Source organism: Equus caballus, chromosome 2 (genome assembly GCF_041296265.1).
Source record: "Equus caballus isolate H_3958 breed thoroughbred chromosome 2, TB-T2T, whole genome shotgun sequence".
In the NCBI taxonomy this organism is placed as follows: Eukaryota; Metazoa; Chordata; class Mammalia; order Perissodactyla; family Equidae; genus Equus; species Equus caballus.
The window spans coordinates 5,911,263-5,928,431 of NC_091685.1; the positions used below are offsets into that span (position 1 = coordinate 5,911,263).

Consider the following 17,169-nt stretch of genomic DNA (forward strand, 5'->3'; position numbering starts at 1 on the left):
GGCTTCATGCTGGGTGCGGCCAGTGGAAAGCAGGGCCGATCAGAGGGGGAGGAGAGCCGGGTAGGGCCGTTTCTACCCTGTTCCCCCCACGCTCCAGGCCGCTTTTTGTGGCCACAGTTATATCCCCTCCATGACCACGGTGCCTGCATGGCAGCCCCTCCCCACAGCTCCAGCTCACTCTGGGGAAACCTTTCTCCAATCCCCGGACCTTCCAAGCCGGCTCGCGTTTCCTACCAGCACCCTCCCTGCCAGGACACCTTTTAGATGTGCAGTGAGAGAGGCGGTGCAGACAAAGCCAACAGGTCCAGGGCCCAGGTGGCCCTTACTGCCTCCCCGACGGAGTGGGAGGGCATGGACCTGGAGGAGCTCCTCTAGAGAAAGAGCACCGACAGGAAGGAAGGAGGCTCCAGGACCCGCCTGGGGAACGCCGACATCCAGCAGCCCCCAGACAAGGGGGAAGAGCAGCTAGGGATGGAGAAGGAGCAGCTGTGAGGCAGGAACCAGGAGAGAGGTGTCCCAGAGTCTGGAGAAATGTGTGTAAAACGTGTTAGGAGGTCCAGGGAGCAGAGGACAGAGAGAGAACTGACCCTTGCATTTGGTCATGAGGTCATCACTGGTGACCTCAACGCATGAGTCAGATGTGACCCTTTGCTGTGACGACCCCACAGAAGAGGCAGGTCAGTCTCCCGCTTGGAGGGAGCAGTGCAGGGCACTCTTGGGGTCAGAGGAGAGTAGGCCAGACTGCCTAGGGAGGCTCAGAGCAGGTCCACGGAGTGGCAGTGAGGCCCAGGGGGAGGTGGCCAGGCAGAGGGCGCTGCATGAACAGGGCCTGGGGGCATCTGGGGAAATTCTAGCGCAACTCGGATAGAAGACTCTGGAACAGTCAGCTGGGCTGTGGGTTGTGAAAGGCCTTGCAGGCCAGCCTTGGGTGCAGGGCCTTGGTCCCAGAGCAGTGGGGAGCCAGAGAAGGGTTTATGTGAGGGAGTGCTCAGATCGGGGTGTTAGGTTCCCAGGCCTGGATGCAGGAGGGAAATACCCACAAGGCCTGGCCCTTTATAGGCGCCCAAGAATGCTTACTGACTCTGCAGACGGAACATAAGCTGTTGCTGATGTTGAAGGTGGTGGCTGACATCACCCCAGGACTGATGTTAATATTCTGTGGTAGTAAAAAATTCACTCCAAATTGGAAAAAATAAATCCAAAAGCCAAATGTTCAAAAAACACTGACTTAATTAAAGACCACAGTGAAATGGCCAGGGTTTCAAAACCAAGTGAGTTTCACACATTCCAGAGCCAGGGGCTGTTATCTCTCCTTTCCCCTAGTGGAGGGGGTGGGGGAGCTCTTCTTTCAGCAAATGGCCGACAATGTTGGGAGGCAATGCAGTGTTGGCTGGGTAACCGGATTAGAGCTGGAAACTAATTGCCCATGAATGTGGAAAAACAGCCAAGTCCACACAGAGAGTTCCGTGGACTGCATCTCTGCATCTACTACCGAGAAGAAAGAAAGACAGAAAAAAGATGTCCTGATTCCAATTAACAAAAGAAAAAAGATGAAGAAGAGACACCACCCAGCGGCTAATTACTGACAGGCCAGTGCCTGTGCTCGCTCCGACGCGAGAGCTGACAGGCTAGAACGTTCACATCTTGCGATCTGCTGTTAATAAAATGTAGCACAAAGGCGCAGAGGAGCTGTGCATCTGCTCTCAGGATGCTGCAGCTGGGGAAGCCCTCCCCAGCCCGCCTGCCCGCTCCCTCACCAGGACTGGCATGGCGTCCCCAGCTGGGGCTTGGGGGCAGGGGCAGAGGACGTCATGGTGCGGAGGGTGGACAGCCCCAGGGGGAGGAGGAGGTGGCTGGAGCCCACTCGCCAAGACGTCCTCTTGCAGATCAGCTGTGTATGTTCCACCAGCCATGGGTCGCTCTGGGTGCAGACAGGTCAGCTTGTGGCCTTGCTTGAGAAGAAAATCTTAGCAGGGGAAATCTTTCAAAAATTAAGTTAGCTGTAATAGTAAAAGATCGGAAAGAAAGTAAAAGTCTCCTGACAGGGCTCTGGTTAAATAAATTAAGGTGCACGCATTCAGTGAAGTCGTACGCAGCTGCCAATGAGAGGGAGGGAGGTGGCAGGATCTCCAAGCTCTAATGCACAAGTTCCTGACTGGGGTCCCGACGAGAATTCAGGGCTCTGTGAACTGGGCTGGGGGAAAATGACACCTTGATTGTCACTACCCTCTCACCGTCATTCAGTGTTTCCTTCGATTACAAATGTAGGCCACAAACCCCAGAGAATTAGCAGTGACTTGGTCACTGACAGAAATCACAGACTTTTTCAATATCACTTTAGAGTTATGCAGGTAACTCAAAACATCAGTGCCATCACTACTGTGAAACGATCAATAGTGATGACACCCACCACTAGATCCGGTTATTTAATGTGCTAGTAAAGAAGTGCATGTATTACTAAACCACAAATGTATTTCTCTATTTTGACAAGTATATTAAACATAATTGGTTTCCTCTGTAACCTTGCGTGTTTACTTTATCCATTGAAAGCACTGCTCTGAGAAGGGGTCACGGGCTGTCCCGGACTGACTGACGGGTCCACGGCTCAAAGCAGGCTCAGCAGCCCTGAGCCCTGATCTGCTGTCAATGAAAAGAGAAATGGGCAGAACAGGGTGGTTCATATGCTACTGTTTGTGTGGTTTTTTTTAAAAAAAACCAGATCAATGGAACCGATTAGAGAACCCAGAAATAGACCCACACAAATAGGCTCAATTGATTTTTGACAAAGGTGCAAAAACAATTCAATGGAGGAAGGATAGCCTTTTCAACATGTGGCACTGGGGCAATCGGACATCCATAGTCCAAAAAATGAACCCCAACCTAAACCTCACACCTTACACAAAAACTGACTCAACTGTAAAAGCTGAACCGGAATCTGAGGGAGTTGGGTGGACTGCATCACTGTCAATGCCTGGTTGTAATATTGCACCACAGTTTTGCACAATGTCACCATTTAGGGAAACTGGGTAAAGGGCACAAGAGATTTCTCTGTATTAGTTCTTACACCTGCATGTGAACCTATAATTATCTCAAGATTAAAGTTTAGTTAACAACAAAAAAATCAAATCACCTCTGGAAGGAGACACAGAAAAGAGGGGACATCTCCAAGGAGAGAGATGAGAACGGATGACAACAGAGGTGGGAAAAAAAATCTGTTTCTGGCTTACACTTTTAAATTGTTTACTATTTTCATGCTTTACTAATATTCCAATTAATTATTTTTAAACAAAAACAAACAAAAAGTCTAGAGAAAAACAAAGAAATGAGCTTGAAAAGAAATTATCCTCGTAAAAAAATCAAAAGTCTCCTAGGTTACATTTGTATTAAAAGCATTATTAAGTTTCCTGTCTACCTTGTCAAAGTGTTTAGATTCAAATTTTAATCTACTATTAATACTCATTTTTTAAAAAATCAACTGCATACTTCTTTGTTCGTTTTCAAAATGAAATTAAAGGGTTTAGAAATTTTTTTTTTAAAGATTTTATTTTTTCCTTTTTCTCCCCAAAGCCCCCCAGTACATAGTTGTATATTTCTCGTTGTGGGTCCCTCTAGTTGTGGCATGTGGGACGCTGCCTCAGCGTGGTTTGATGAGCAGTGCCATGTCCGCGCCCAGGATTCGAACCAATGAAACCCTGGGCCCCCTGCAGCGGAGCGCGCGAACTTAACCACTCGGCCACGGGGCCAGCCCCTAGGAATTTTTTTTTTTTTTTTTTTTTAAAGATTTTATTTTTCCTTTTTCTCCCCAAAGCCCCCCAGTACATAGTTGTATATTCTTCGTTGTGGGTCCTAGTTGTGGCATGTGGGACGCTGCCTCAGCGTGGTTTGATGAGCAGTGCCATGTCCGCGCCCAGGATTCGAACCGACGAAACACTGGGCCGCCTGCAGCGGAGCGCGCGAACTTAACCACTCGGCCACGGGGCCAGCCCCCCCTAGGAATTTTTTAACAAATGATTTCATTCCTGTGTCAGACCTGAGCTGGCTGGTTCTTTGTATTGGGCCTGTCCACACGCCTCGAAACCCAGCTGTGCTGGGTGGACCACAGCCAGACAGCACGTCCTGGGGGCACCACGACTCCCCCAGGACTCACACCTCCCCATCCCTGAGCAGCAGGAGTACCACGTGGTTGGAATTCGGCTCTGGACTCAGGTGGAACTAGAATTTAATCCCAGCTCTGCCACTTATAGAAGGTACGACCCAGCACGGGAACCTAACCTCTGTAGGCCTCAGTCTTGCCATCTGTAAGCTGGGGGTACTATGGTGCCTGCCTGGACGGGTCGCTACGAGGACTCACAGAGAGAATCGGCGGAAAGCACTCAGCACGGTGCCTGGCACGTGGGGAGCACCAGGACAAGAGCCACAGCTGTCGGTCTTCGTGATTCTTAGTCTCAAAGAGGAAGCTGCCTTGTCGTCAGCAATGACTCAGGTGCCGTATACTGGGCTCCGAGAGGCGGCATCGGAGGTGTTATCTCACATGAGAGCTCCCTGTTTCCCCAGCACACACCTGAACCAATGTTACCAGGGGGTAAAGGGGGGCTCAGAGAGGTTATGTGATAAGCCCTAGAGCACACAGCTACGAAGAGGCAAGGAGGCAGAGTGGGGCCCAAAGACCCTGAGCTTTGCCCAAGGAGAAGAGGCCACAGCTCATTCTGGGGTCTCTGAGCAGCTCCCCAGTAAGATGGGCCTAGGCCCAGGCCCACCAAGACTGCAGCGCCCAGGAGTGGAAGGGACTGCGAGAATCCTCAGGGCTGCAGGGAAAGGACTCATCCCCCACCCTAGGCCTAGAGGGGTGTTTGTCTCCAAGAGGGTGCAGAGCACCCCCACCCGGCTCTCCAGAAAAACTGGGGGATCACGGTGGGAGGGCTTCTTTGCAGTAGGGTTTGGGGGACCACAGCCTAGAGGCGCAGCTGTAGAAGACGCACCTCCTTGGACCACTTTGGCCGCAGGAACAAGCATTCTGTCAGCCCAGCACATGCAGTGGGGCTTGTGGTGAAGCCCAGGGCACGGTGGAAGCCCAGGTGACAGGAGACGCTGACCGCCTTCTGGCCCAGCGGGGGGTTATACCTGAGACCCCGAGGCCCCTCCCAGGCTGGTCCTCATGTTGCCTACTGCAGTGTTCTCTCAGGGGACTTTGTGTGCTGTGGTCAGTGGTTTCAGGAGGCAAATGTCCTTAGGCTGCTCTCTCTATGCCATGGTAGAATCTCCCCAGAAACTAGGGTGCGTTCACATGATCCGTGTTCAAAAAAAATCTCATGATGGTAACTCAGGGCAAAATGGATATTACAAACTCTATAGCTAGTACCAGGGATGTATGTTTCCCTCTGCATGCCCTTGGCCACTGATAAGCTGTGTGACTTTGGACAAATTGCTATCCCTCTCTGTGCCTCACATTCTTTCATAAAACAGAAATGATAACGCACATCCTCCCTGGGTTGTCATGCGGATTAAATGAGGGAAATGCAGCGTGGCAGAAGGCCACAGGGGCTCGAACAGTGGCTCAAAGCCCAGTTTCAGTAAAGGTTGACGCTCTGTTCCTCTGCCCCTGTTTGGGGTCCCAGCAGACAGAGTACAAAGATAAGGCAAAGGATCCTGCAGGGAGTGGCCAGAGGCAGGGCAACTCAGCCCTCCACCCACAATCCAGCTGGCCCTGAAATTCAGCCGTTCATTCTGGGACCGGCACTCGAATGAAACTACTGGCCTAACCAATCCTCAGCCCCACATTGGGAGCCGGGGACACAGAGACAAATGAGACCTTGTCACTGCCTCGAGGAAGCTCACAGACTTGTAGGAGGGACATCTCCTCAATGGGATCAGCGTGATAGAGGGCGGCAGGGGGCCTGGGCAGGCCTTACAGAGCCTCCGCATCCAGGCCTAGGGGCCTGGGAAGAGGGGGCGCCTGCACGAAGTCTGAAAGGATGCATAGGAGAGGAGTGGGCGAGGCTGGAAGGAGTCGAGGCAGAAGACGCAGCACGGCAGAAGTGCAGAAGGGAGAGAAAGCAGGGGAACACGCCACAGGACCCGGGGGTGGGTTTGGGGCTGGCGTCTGCAAAGATAGGAGGGCATCCACTTCACAGGCAGGGAGCGCAACGATGATTGCCGCAAGGCTGGCGATCACATAGCCCGACCTGCAGGCTCACCATTTTCACTTCCCTGGGAGATCCCAGGTCTCCGGGGTCGCTTCAAGCCGGGCGCTGCAGAAACCTCTTCCCCCAGCGGGCCTGGCAGAGACGCGGCGAGGGACCCGCGCTCTTCTCGGCGGAGGACGGTCGCTAGGCAACAAGCCCCGCCCACAGCTGCGGCCCGCGCGCCCTCTCCTGGCGGCGCCCTGCAAGCGCATCTAGCGTCAGGGAATCCCGGCCTGCTGCCTTCCAGAACATTCTGGTTCATACAGCCAAGTCTGGGCCATTTGGGATGAGCAGTGCTCCCCCTGCCAGCCGGTCTCTCTGCTACCCAGCGTTTTCTGCCTAGACCTGGCTGACCTCATCCATTTAGGGCCTGGGTCGGCCAGCTAGTAAGGGGGAGGCTAGAAAGGTGGGCAGGCAGGTTGGGTTGAAGATGTTGGTCCTTGATTCTCAGAGCAGTAGGGAGCCACAGAAGGCATGTGAGCAGGGCAGCAACATGAGCGGATCTGGTGTTTGAATGCTCATGCTTCTGCTGCTGAAAAGTCTGGAGAAGCAGGGCATTTGGGGAGCATGGGTTGGGTTGACTAGAAAGGCCACTGGGAGGAGGGGTCCACTGACCTCACCAGGGTAAGTAACCATGGTGAGAGCCCACAGGGAAGGACAGAACTTGGGGTTCGCACTGGGGGAAGGGAGGAAGGTAGGCTCACAGTTGGTGTTTCCACCCCAGCAGGTACCTTCAAGGATCCAGGAAAGATGCTGACCAGTCTCCAGCGATTCATCGGATCACAAGCCTGTAGGAGAACTGAGCGATCCTCCCCTCCCTGGAATCCTGTGGATGTGGACCCTCCAACAGGACAACAGGACATTGCTCTTCTCCGCAGGCCAGAGCTGCCCACCTCAAACCCCGCAGGCTCGCTAAACATCCTGTTTGCTTGCATTGGTCTGGAATGGTGGAGTCCGTGTGGTCACAGACTGTCTCATAACCCTGTGTGTGTGTTGATCAGAAACAGGAAAACAGCTTTATTGATTAATGCAGCTTGGCTGAAAAATCTTTCAAAACATGGAGTCTAGGATAAAACAATGTGACGAAAAAGTAGGGGCTGATGCAGCCTCACCTGGCCATCCTGACAGGTCAGGGGCCCAGTGAAGGCAGGGTGAGTGAGGCTAAATGGAGCCAGAAGCTGGTCTTCTCCTGCCCTCCCAGGGCTCCTGCAGCACTGTGGCCCTGGGGGCAGGACCAGCTGTGGGGTGGCTGATGGCTCCAGCCTCTAAGCCAGGCTGGTCCAAAAGCAGGGTACCACCAGGTCCAGACTGGAGCCAAGGCAGACCTGCAGGCCTCGCCCCTGGTTTTGCCCTGCTGAAAGCACTGCGTGTCTGCGAGGCAGGAACCCAAAAACACCCATGACTGTGCCTGCTCCAGGGCCTCCCACAGAGCAGGCCCAGGGCCCGGAGCCCCAGCCACCACGCCAAGGTGAGGGAACAGAGTATCGGTTCCCAGTGAGCCTCCTGCTACCTGTCCTAGGAGGACACTTGGACACCCTGCCCACAGGCAGGACAGGAAGCAGGCCAGCCTGTTCTCCAGGGTGCAGTCCCTCCCTGGACAGAGACCAGGACCTGGAATCCTTCACCCCAGGTCCCTGCCATCTTTCTGCCCCCACGGGCAGCGCCTATCTTCACCTAACTCATTCTTGCCCTTCAAGATGCAGGTGAGGCCCTGACTTCTCGAGAAGGCTTCTTCCGACCATCCCCACGGCCCCTCTCCCTCCCAGTCCCAATGCCATGGGGCCGGCTCTTTGTCTTGTTGCCCCCACGAGATTCCATGCTCCTCGTCGGCAGAGCTGTGACTGCCAGGCTGTGAATCCAGCAGAGACGCAGGACAGTTTTTAAGTGAAGGAGCCAATGAAACCAAGGGAAGAGCCCCAAGACCCTAAAATAGCAGAATGGGGCCAAGTTTTGTTTTTTAAAACCATGTCCCTGTGCAGGGACCATGAAAGGAGCTGGGGAAGGGAGACTAAAAGAAACCTTTAGGGGCCAGCCCAGTGGCGCAGCGGTTAAGTGCGCACGTTCTGCTTCTCAGTGGCCTGGGGTTCACCCGTGCGGACATGGTACCACTTGGCACACCATGCTGTGGTAGGCATCCCACATATAAAGTAGAGGAAGATGGGCATGGATGTTAGCTCAGGGCCAGGCTTCCAGAGCAAAAAGAGGAGGACTGGCAGTAGTTAGCTCAGAGCTAATCTTCCTCAAAAAAAGAGAGAGAGAAAGAAAAGAAATCTTTACATTTTATGTCTGCATCAGATGTCCTTGACAGGTCTCCACTGCTTAAAATAACAACAATAATGGAAGTACAAAATCTGGTAGCCCGGCCACGCCTCTCACTTCCTAACTGAGGTCAAAGGAACAGAGGTAGACCAGGGAGGCACCTGCCTAGGCAAGGACATAGTACAGGCGGGCCACCGGGCCACAAACCCAAGCCTCTGACTCCCCTACCCGACGTCGCCTTCCACACGGATTTAAAGAGAGAATAAAGCTTCCATGAGGATTTCCACTGCTCATTTTATTTCAACAGTCAACTGTCCTCAGAGAAGAAACTGCTGACGTCACAGGTGATGTGGAAGCACCATTCTAGTCTCTGAGAACCACAGCAGTGCCTATGAACAGCCTACTTTTAAAGTCGGCGATCTCTATAAAAACATCAAATAGTCAAACTTTAATAGATTCTTTTCCAATCAGAAATGGTGTCTGTAACGGCTCAAACTTTACGGAGGAGGTGAAGCAGCCCAGTGGTCACGATGCTTACAAGTAAAGCCCCTGGAGAAGGGGCGAGGGCAGGGGCCAGGCGGACAGCGGGCAGGGCAGGCCTTGCAGACCTGCCACCAGCGCCCCCGGTCCTGAGGCAGAGGCAGAGGCTGAAGGGGATGGTGCCTCCTGCCACCAGCGGGGCCTGAGGAAATCAAAGACCAGCCCTGGGGCGAGTCTGATAAACAGCAGCACAACCCAGAGACTGTTAAATTCATTCCTAAATGTGGGCTTCCACCGGCCCCACTCCTCAGAGCCCTGGGCCTCCCCTGGGAACCTCGTCCTCCGTTCTCCACTCCATCCCACAGGCCAGGGCTGAGAGAACCCCACAAGTCACCCTCCTTCCTCCTATCTGGAAATGGGAATTAGCTGCCATCTTACGCCTACCACTCCCCGCCTCCCTACACATCGCTGAACACAGACAAAATCATTGCTCCAACACCCCTCGCCCCACCGCCAGCGGAGGGCCGGGGCCTAGTCCAACTGCTCCTGGGACAAGGGCTGGCTGGGCTCGCAGGGCACAGGCACATCCGCGTCCTGGTCGTCCTGGTCGTCTGTGAGGGACAAACAAGAGGAGCTGGGTTTAGAAAGAGGGACAATTACCGATTTTCAGATGTAAATTTCCTGGAAGGGGTTCTCATCCTTCCCAGCCCCCAAAGGGAATTAATCTGCCTTTAATCTGCCAGGTGTCGCGAGGCTGGGAGTCTAGCCCTGACCCATGAGACGGGCACAAGTTCAAGCCCCAGCTCTGCTTGTCACAAGCTGGGTGGCATGAAGCCAGCCACCCCGCAGCTCCGGACCCCAGCTTCTCGTCAGATGCGATGACACCTCCCTCGGCACAGGGCAGCAGGGGCTGGACGGGGCAGTGAGTGGAGCTGCTTTCCCTAACGCTGTCTGTCGATGTCTCAGGTTCTGTCTAAACCCGGGACAGCTGCAGGAGGGAGGGGCCACCATCAGTCCACTCTTGCAGATACTGAAACTGAGGCCCCAAGGGAGAATCCACTTGCCCAGGTCACCCAGTGGGAAGTGCTCGAGCCCGGCCTCAGGCCCAGGCGTCGGCCAGCAGGGCCCGCGTGCTTCCGGCCACAGCCACCAGGGCCCGGCACGCTGTACTCCTGTTCGCCACTTCCCTTCTCTCCACATCCCTTCAGACGAGGCCCCTCTTCCTCCAGAGAGTCTTCCTGCCTGCCCGGAAGCTGGGAGGCTCTGCTTGCTTACCAGTGGCCTCCCTGTGGGCCTCGGCCACGACGGTCAGTGAGAAGGAGGGCGGCGGTGGTGGCGGCGGCAGCGGTGGGAGGAAGTGGAGCGCAGAGAGGAAGCCCGGGGGCAGGAACGGGGCTGGCGGCAGTGGCGGTGGCGGCGGCGGCGGCAGGGCCGGTGGGTAGTAGCTGGGCTGGAAGTCCCCCAGCGGCTCCGACACCTGCATGGCCAGAGGGGCAGCGTCAGCCAGCCAGCCCAGTCCCGTCTCACCCTCCCCAGGGGGAGATTCGCCTTCGTGACCCAAACACTTGGGCACAGGGCACTTGGAACAGGGTGCTCCACAAACACCCGCCAAATGACTGAAGGCGAGAACAGAGGCCCAGCTCAGGCAAGCCCGGGAGCCGCCGCAGTCACACGGACAGAGCCCTTCTCTAGATGCTTAGATCCAGGACCTCATTCCACCCTTGGGACCCTAGGAGGAGGTCTGGTACCATCCTCACCGTAATGACAAAAAACAGCGTCAGGGAGATGGAGCTACAGGCCCAGGGCCAGGGACTGGGAAGTGGCGGAGGCGGGACTGGAGCCCGTCTGTGTGACTCCACTCCTCTGCACGGGGGAAGGGGCTGAATGCACCCCAACCACTTGTGGTCCCATCTTCTGGCCTGTGTAAGGACTCAGACTCAGGGTCCAGGGCCTTTGGGGCTCTATTCTAACAGGCCGGGAGAAGACCTGGGGGGCGCAGCTGCTCCTGAGGCAAGAGAAGCTGGGTGACCTCAGGAAAGTGGCTTCGCGCAATCAACCCTCCCGTGTTTCTGTTCCTTCTTCAGAAGACGGAGGCTAACCCCACACCACAGGACCCCAAGGCCGGAATGAGGGGATCTGGAGAGGTGACGTCTACACAGTCAGAGCTTGACTGAGAAGGACACGGATATAACAAAACACAGCAAGGAATTTCAGATGTAGTCCCTCTCACTGACTTCTCCTTCCAGATCCTCCAGGGCAGCACTTCACAAGCTGCGTTCTGGAGAGCCCTAGCGTCCTCTGAGATATTGTTAAGTGCTCTTAAAGGTGTTCTTTGTCAAGGGACTTTGTGAACTGCCTTACTGGCCCCACATTGGGGAGTCACACGGGAGCATATGAAAGCCTTGAGGCAGCCTGCAAACATCTCCTCAGACCCGCCCCGAGTTTCCTAACTTCATGTGACCACCAAGGAAGGAAGAAGGCCCACTCTTGAGGCCCTGCTACGTACCAGACCCTGTGCCGGGCACGTCGCAGGCACTACAGCTTATTAAATCTATCAACGGTCCTGTGAGATAGGTACCCTCACCCCGACTGTACGGACTCAGGACCTGAGTGAGGCCCCCAGAGGTCAGGTGACTTCCCCCGGCCACATGGCTAGTAAACAAGAGGTGGGATTGGAGCCTGGGTCTGTCCGGCCCCAGGTCTGTGCTCTTGCGGGAAGAGAGCAGAGGCCGCACGGCAGCAGCAGCTGGGGCAGGGAGAGGAAGAGGAGGAGGAAGACGTCTCTGGGGAGTATCTTGGAGCCTGGGCAGGGAGCAGCAGGACAAGGAGGAAAGCAATTCGTAGGCTCTTGGGTTTGAAACAGCTCCACAAATAAATGCTTGATCCTCTCTCCAGACATGAAGGGGGTGGGCCGGGGGATTATTAGTGCTTTAATTCCAAGCTGCTCAGCCAAGCCTCTCCCTGGATCACAGCTCCTGCCTGGGGCCTGTGGTGGCAGCTCAGGCCCAGATAGACCGGCTGAGATCACACTCTTAACAAAGGCCGTCTGGCAGGCCTGTCAATCAGAGGCCTGCCCTGGACGCCAGGCTCCAGGCTTCTGTGTGAGCAGACGGTGGGGACGTGCTCCACTTGGCCAGGGCCCCTCTCTTTGTGTGGATGCTGAAGACGCTGTGCTCTCCCTGGGCTGCAAGGGGGTGGCCAGCACCCACAGATTTCAGGTGGGGCGGGGGTGGTGGTGAGAGCCCAGGGCCATCCACCTTTGCCCCACCTCTGTCTGAGAGACACACTGAGGGCAGCAGGAGGCGCCTGGGCTCCAGAGTCGGGGTGGCCAAGGTATATGTGCTGGCTCTGTCACTGACCAGCTATCCCTCACTCACCAGTTCTGTGACCTTGGACAAATACATAACTTCTCTGAGCCTTCTTCCTCTACTCTAGCACGGGGTAATAACACATACCTTGAAGGCTCACATCAGGGTCAGTTGGCACCCTGGAAATTATCAAGACCAGTGGTTTTCAAATTTTCCCTTGAATCAACGGAAAATGATTTATAAATAAAACTGTACAATATCTAAAACAGACAGAAGAGATGGTGCTGAGGCTGAAACTGGAGTGGGCATCCAGCACCCTGCGTGCCTGCCCTGCCTGGACACAGCTGGAACCCCACTGCACTGGCCCCCACCCTGTGGCTAATGGCTCTCATTATGTAAATGTCAGGCTTTCATCTTCTTAATCACTTTCCACATTAAACCAAAGAAGGCTGCTCTCTCCTCACTCTTCTCCACTCCCCACCCAAAGAAAACATCTCTGTAACACCCAGGGTTAGGCTTTTAATTCTGCGGGAGGGAGTAAAGATAATGGTGGCCTACATTTCTATGAACTGGAGCTTTGTTGGAGCTAACCTTCCCCACAGGTCGAGGCTTATGGGGCCAAAGTCAGGACTGGTCCTCCAGGCTTTCCACTATCCTGCCCTCAAAAACTGCTAAAAGGGAGAGGGCTTTTAACCACCCAGGCCTGGAAGGAGCTGGTAACCAATGTCACAAAACCTGGTCACCCCAACTCATACCTCACACAACAGAGATGGCCTGAGTCTTACACACTCAGTATTCAAAACTCTAGGCTTAAAGAGCACACCAGGCAGTGACTGACTCCCGATCTTACAGAGGGGTTAACCTGTCCTTTCCACAACTATTGCCTAAGGTGACAGGTGTTTGGGGGAAGGTTTCCGTATTTTTCAAGACTGAGCTTAAATGCCTCTTCCCCTGAAAGCCCTCTGCCATCTCAAGCAGGCCATACCTTTGGGCAGGGGACCTACAGCTGTTCCTGGCTCAGCCCTAAACTGTGTGGCTCCAGGAAAGTGATATTTCCTCTCTGGTACCCAGCAAAATGAAGGGCCCTTCTGACACCAGCATTCCATGAGTCAAGGCTGGCGGTCGTTCGGTCGGTGTGACTACGGTTGTTCCCCGGGCTCATCTGAGATGTGCCTGTACTCCTTCCTGCCTGGGCTCCCAGAGCCTTTTGGCCCACAGCTCTGAAACGCACATGCCATAGCCCAGGCCGCCTTGTCTGCACGGGAACGGACTTGTCTACGTGTGTGCCCTCCCAGAAGTGCACACTGCACGAGGTCAATGTTGTATCCCTCCCAACAGTGCTCAAGGCCTGGCACAGAATGGGCACACCAAGTGGCCTCCTGGGATCAAAGATGCATAAAAGCAGCAAGGGCAGTTGGGATAAGGAGGAACCTGGAAGGGAGTGAGGGAAGGGACTCACCAAGCCTCCATGGTAGTGGCTGCAGGACACGTGCCGGAAGCCCTGCTGCAGGGGGACCCCAGCATCCGGGCCGGCGTCCTGGTAGCCCAGTGGGAACGTGCGGTACGGGTGCATGCCAGAGCAGCCCGGGTACAGCTTGGAAGGCTCCCTGTCCAGGTACTCAGATCCCACCACACAGTCGGAACTGATGCTCAGAGAGTGCCCTGAGAAGGTAAGCAGGGAGGGAGGTGTTAAAAACACACAGAGCTAGGAAGAAGAGCACATTACTGACCCAAGGTGGAAGCATAATCAAACTCACATGCATTTACAAAGAACCCCCAGAGCCAAGAGGCTTTTGATCCTCCCTCCCTCCAGCCACGTCCCCCCTGCCCTTTAAAAAGTCCTCCTCCTCCTCGGCACAGCCAGGAAGCCCCGCGTGGGCTGGCTCCCGCCTCCACTCCAGCCTCCTCGCCTACTACAGCCTCGCAGCTGCTTCTTTCTCGTCCACCTCAAGGCCTTTGCAGGTGCTGTGCCTTCGGCTTGGAAGCCTTCCTCCCCGAACCCCGCTTTGCCTCCTTAGGTCCTCAGTACGCAGCGCCTACTCCTCCTTCAGACCACAGCCAAACCATCAGTCAGGAGAGCTGCATCCACTGATTTGTGTGACTCTTTGATCAGTTCTATCTCTCCACAAGGACAAACCCTCGAGGCCAAGGAATGTCCTTGTTTGTTGAGACATGGAACCAAGAAAGGCACCGTGTCGTGGAAAGGTATCCTTCTCCTAGGATAGCTGTTTCAGGTCTGTCTTCCCCATCTAGTTCCCTGGGGACCTAGATCTTCCTAGAATGTTCCAGAAGGCAGAAATGACCTTCCGAGGGCATCCAGAGGGGAGAGTCCGACACAGAAGGAAGGAGCTTGCCTAAGTTGACAGAGAGGCCTAAGGAGGCCCCAGCCTCCTAACTCAGACTTGTGCTCTTTCTACTGCACTGCCAGAGGGAAAACCACGAAAACATGTCTTCCACTCAAAAACAGCCACTGTTTAAAACTCAAACCTAGAGTGAATGAAATTGTACTCTAATAGTGAACGCAGCAAGACATAAGGAACAGCGTAATTCACGCACGCGGTGGGAGAGGACAAAAAGAGGCAACATCCCAAAGGACCCACTGTGGTCCTCCAGCAGGGGGCACAGAGGCTGCCTCCTTCCCCCACGCCGAGGGAAAAGGCGGGAAGCGGTGCGCATGCTCATTGGGCCAGGGCACGGGGGAGGGGAGGGGCCTCCAGAACGGGGAAAGGGAGAGAAGGGTGCGCAGGCGCAGTCATAGTTGAGAGAGCCGGACTGCAGGACAGTCCTGGGGAGGTGCCTGCAGCCCAAGAAAAAGGCGGGAAGAGGTGCGCAAGCGCAGTAGGGCCAGTGTCCAAGCGGAGGAGGAGCCACAGCCAAGCCGAGTGGGGGCCATTTTTTTCTTGCAAGATGGAAAGGCAAAAACTGTAGCTAAATGTTAAAAGCCCTGTGGACCACCCACTCCTTCCTATCGCTCTTTTTGCCTTTTTGCAAAGGCCCTCAACGCAAATCCGTATTCAGAGACAGGTTTTGCGAAGCGAGGCTAACCCTGGTCAGCGCTGTCCCGCCCCCGGGTCCCCCCGCGGGATCGGCCGGCTCAGGGCGCCAGCGTGCGGGCGGGAGGCTGCGGCCCGACAGAGGTGGGGCAGGGCCGCGCGGCCCGGGCGTCTTACCGAAGTCGGCGAAGGGCGGGCTGGGCACGGGCCGCAGCGGCCTGCGCAGCTCCGGGCGGCCGGGGTAGCTCCTGCCTGCGGCCTCCGCGCCGAGCTGGGGGCCCCCGGGCACGGCCGCCGCGGCGCGCTCCCTCGGCCCCACGTGGCCGCGGCCGCCCAGGACCGGCTGGAAGGCGCTCGGGCCCGGGCTCGGGCCCCGCGGGGGCCTCCCCGGGAAGGAGGCGGCCGCGCGGCCCTCGGGGCCCGGTCCCGGGTCTCGCGAAGCGGCGAACAGGGGCAGCGGGCGGAGGCTGGAGCCCGGGCCGGTGGCCGCGGCCCCGGAGGCCAGCTCGGGCCCCTCCAGTTCCTCCTCGGAGGCCTGCTTCTTGAGCACCTTCTGCGCGGCCATGATCTTCTGGCGCTCGGTGATCAGGTAGCACTTCTCGCAGGTGCACTGCTTCCAGCGGCACTTGCCCGCGTGGCCCTTGACGGGCACCAGGAAGCCGTGGTTCCGGCACCGCGAGCACTTGGGGGTGCGCAGCATCTTGTCGGCCAGCTTGGCAAGGTCTGCCTTCAAAGCACAACCGCCACCTCTGGGAGCTGCAGAGCGAGTGGAGCAGGGATGAGCTGCGCCCCATAAGTCCCTGGTGCTGGGGACGTTGGATACACTTGTAACAAAGCAGCTCTCGGTACGTCCCAGGAACTGCTGCAAGACCCTTGCATTTTCCCTGCTTTTTTGGGTGCAAAATTTGGAGAGTTTCTGTGCCTTGGTTAATTAGATGCAAGGGATTGGGTTGAATAAGTTCTTCATGGAATGCTATTGCATGTATGTCGTCTGAGTTATCTGAAGTCTTAGGCATTTAATCTTCCAAACTTTCTATTCCCGCCACGCCATAGACAGAAGGTATTTTGTAACTTCAAAAAAGGCGGAGTGATATTCAACGGTCCACGGAATTAAAGCTCCAGAGGAACGCGGCTCTCAGTAAACCCATTCCAGTATAAAAGCGTTCTAAGCGGCAAGCGGGCTTCTCCCGCCAAGAGCTGCTGCTTCTGCTGAATTTCATTTCTCTCCCCTGCAGAGAAGCAGTCGTTCGCAGTGATGCTTCCAGAATATTCTCAGGAGCTGAGTGCAGTATGATAGTCGCTCAAGGGTGTGCCCGTATAGTAATTCCCATTTCTTAAGAGTCTTGTTGGTTACAGGAATGCATCTCTAGCAGATGGCCTATTGCTGTCGTTGATGCCTTCCAGGATAAAGCATACTTAAAATGCTTTCAAGTAAAACAGACTCAGGATATTTTAGCAGGAGCTCGAATTATTGCTTAACTTTGCAATGAATTTAGTTATCCCTGCAAAGCAACCCAGATGTTGGGGCACCTGAAAAGCTGGCACAAACTTCATAGTTTCCCAAAGCTGCTAAATTAACTCATTTTCTTGTTTGATAGAAATCTGTGACACCCTGAGGTCTTTTTCTTTTTTTTTAGGTCCCCAAAAGAAACAAAAAGAGCCACTCACACCTAAATTGAAAGTTGATAGTCATAGAATTAAGAGGTAGTTATGGTTAATACCTGGCTAAAACACGTGCATTTTAAATTGCCCTTTCTCTGAAATTCTCTCTTTCTGGGAGCAGAATGGTGGAAGTGGAGGCCTGTTGTCCACCTTGATTTTCCTGAGCCTCTGGTTGCAACTGAACTTGGCATTTCTCTGCCTAGAATAGGAAATGGTTGCCATTCTGAGCCTGAGTAGATACTGGAAAGCTGAAAAGAGATTTGTAAACCCTTTTTCTGCTTTAAA

General features: G+C 55.0%; 1 protein-coding gene across 1 annotated transcript; it reads right to left on the bottom strand.

Annotated features, from left to right (window-relative positions):
* Positions 1-8,715: 8,715 nt before the first annotated feature.
* On the bottom strand, positions 8,716-16,011 carry DMRTB1 (DMRT like family B with proline rich C-terminal 1). The gene is made up of 4 exons (XM_023636807.2): positions 15,400-16,011; positions 13,689-13,891; positions 10,197-10,398; positions 8,716-9,532 (listed from the first exon to the last, which is right to left on the bottom strand). The coding sequence occupies exons 1-4, from the start codon at positions 15,920-15,922 to the stop codon at positions 9,453-9,455; spliced, it is 1,008 nt and encodes a 335-aa protein (XP_023492575.2). The 5' UTR covers positions 15,923-16,011; the 3' UTR covers positions 8,716-9,452.
* Positions 16,012-17,169: the final 1,158 nt, after the last annotated feature.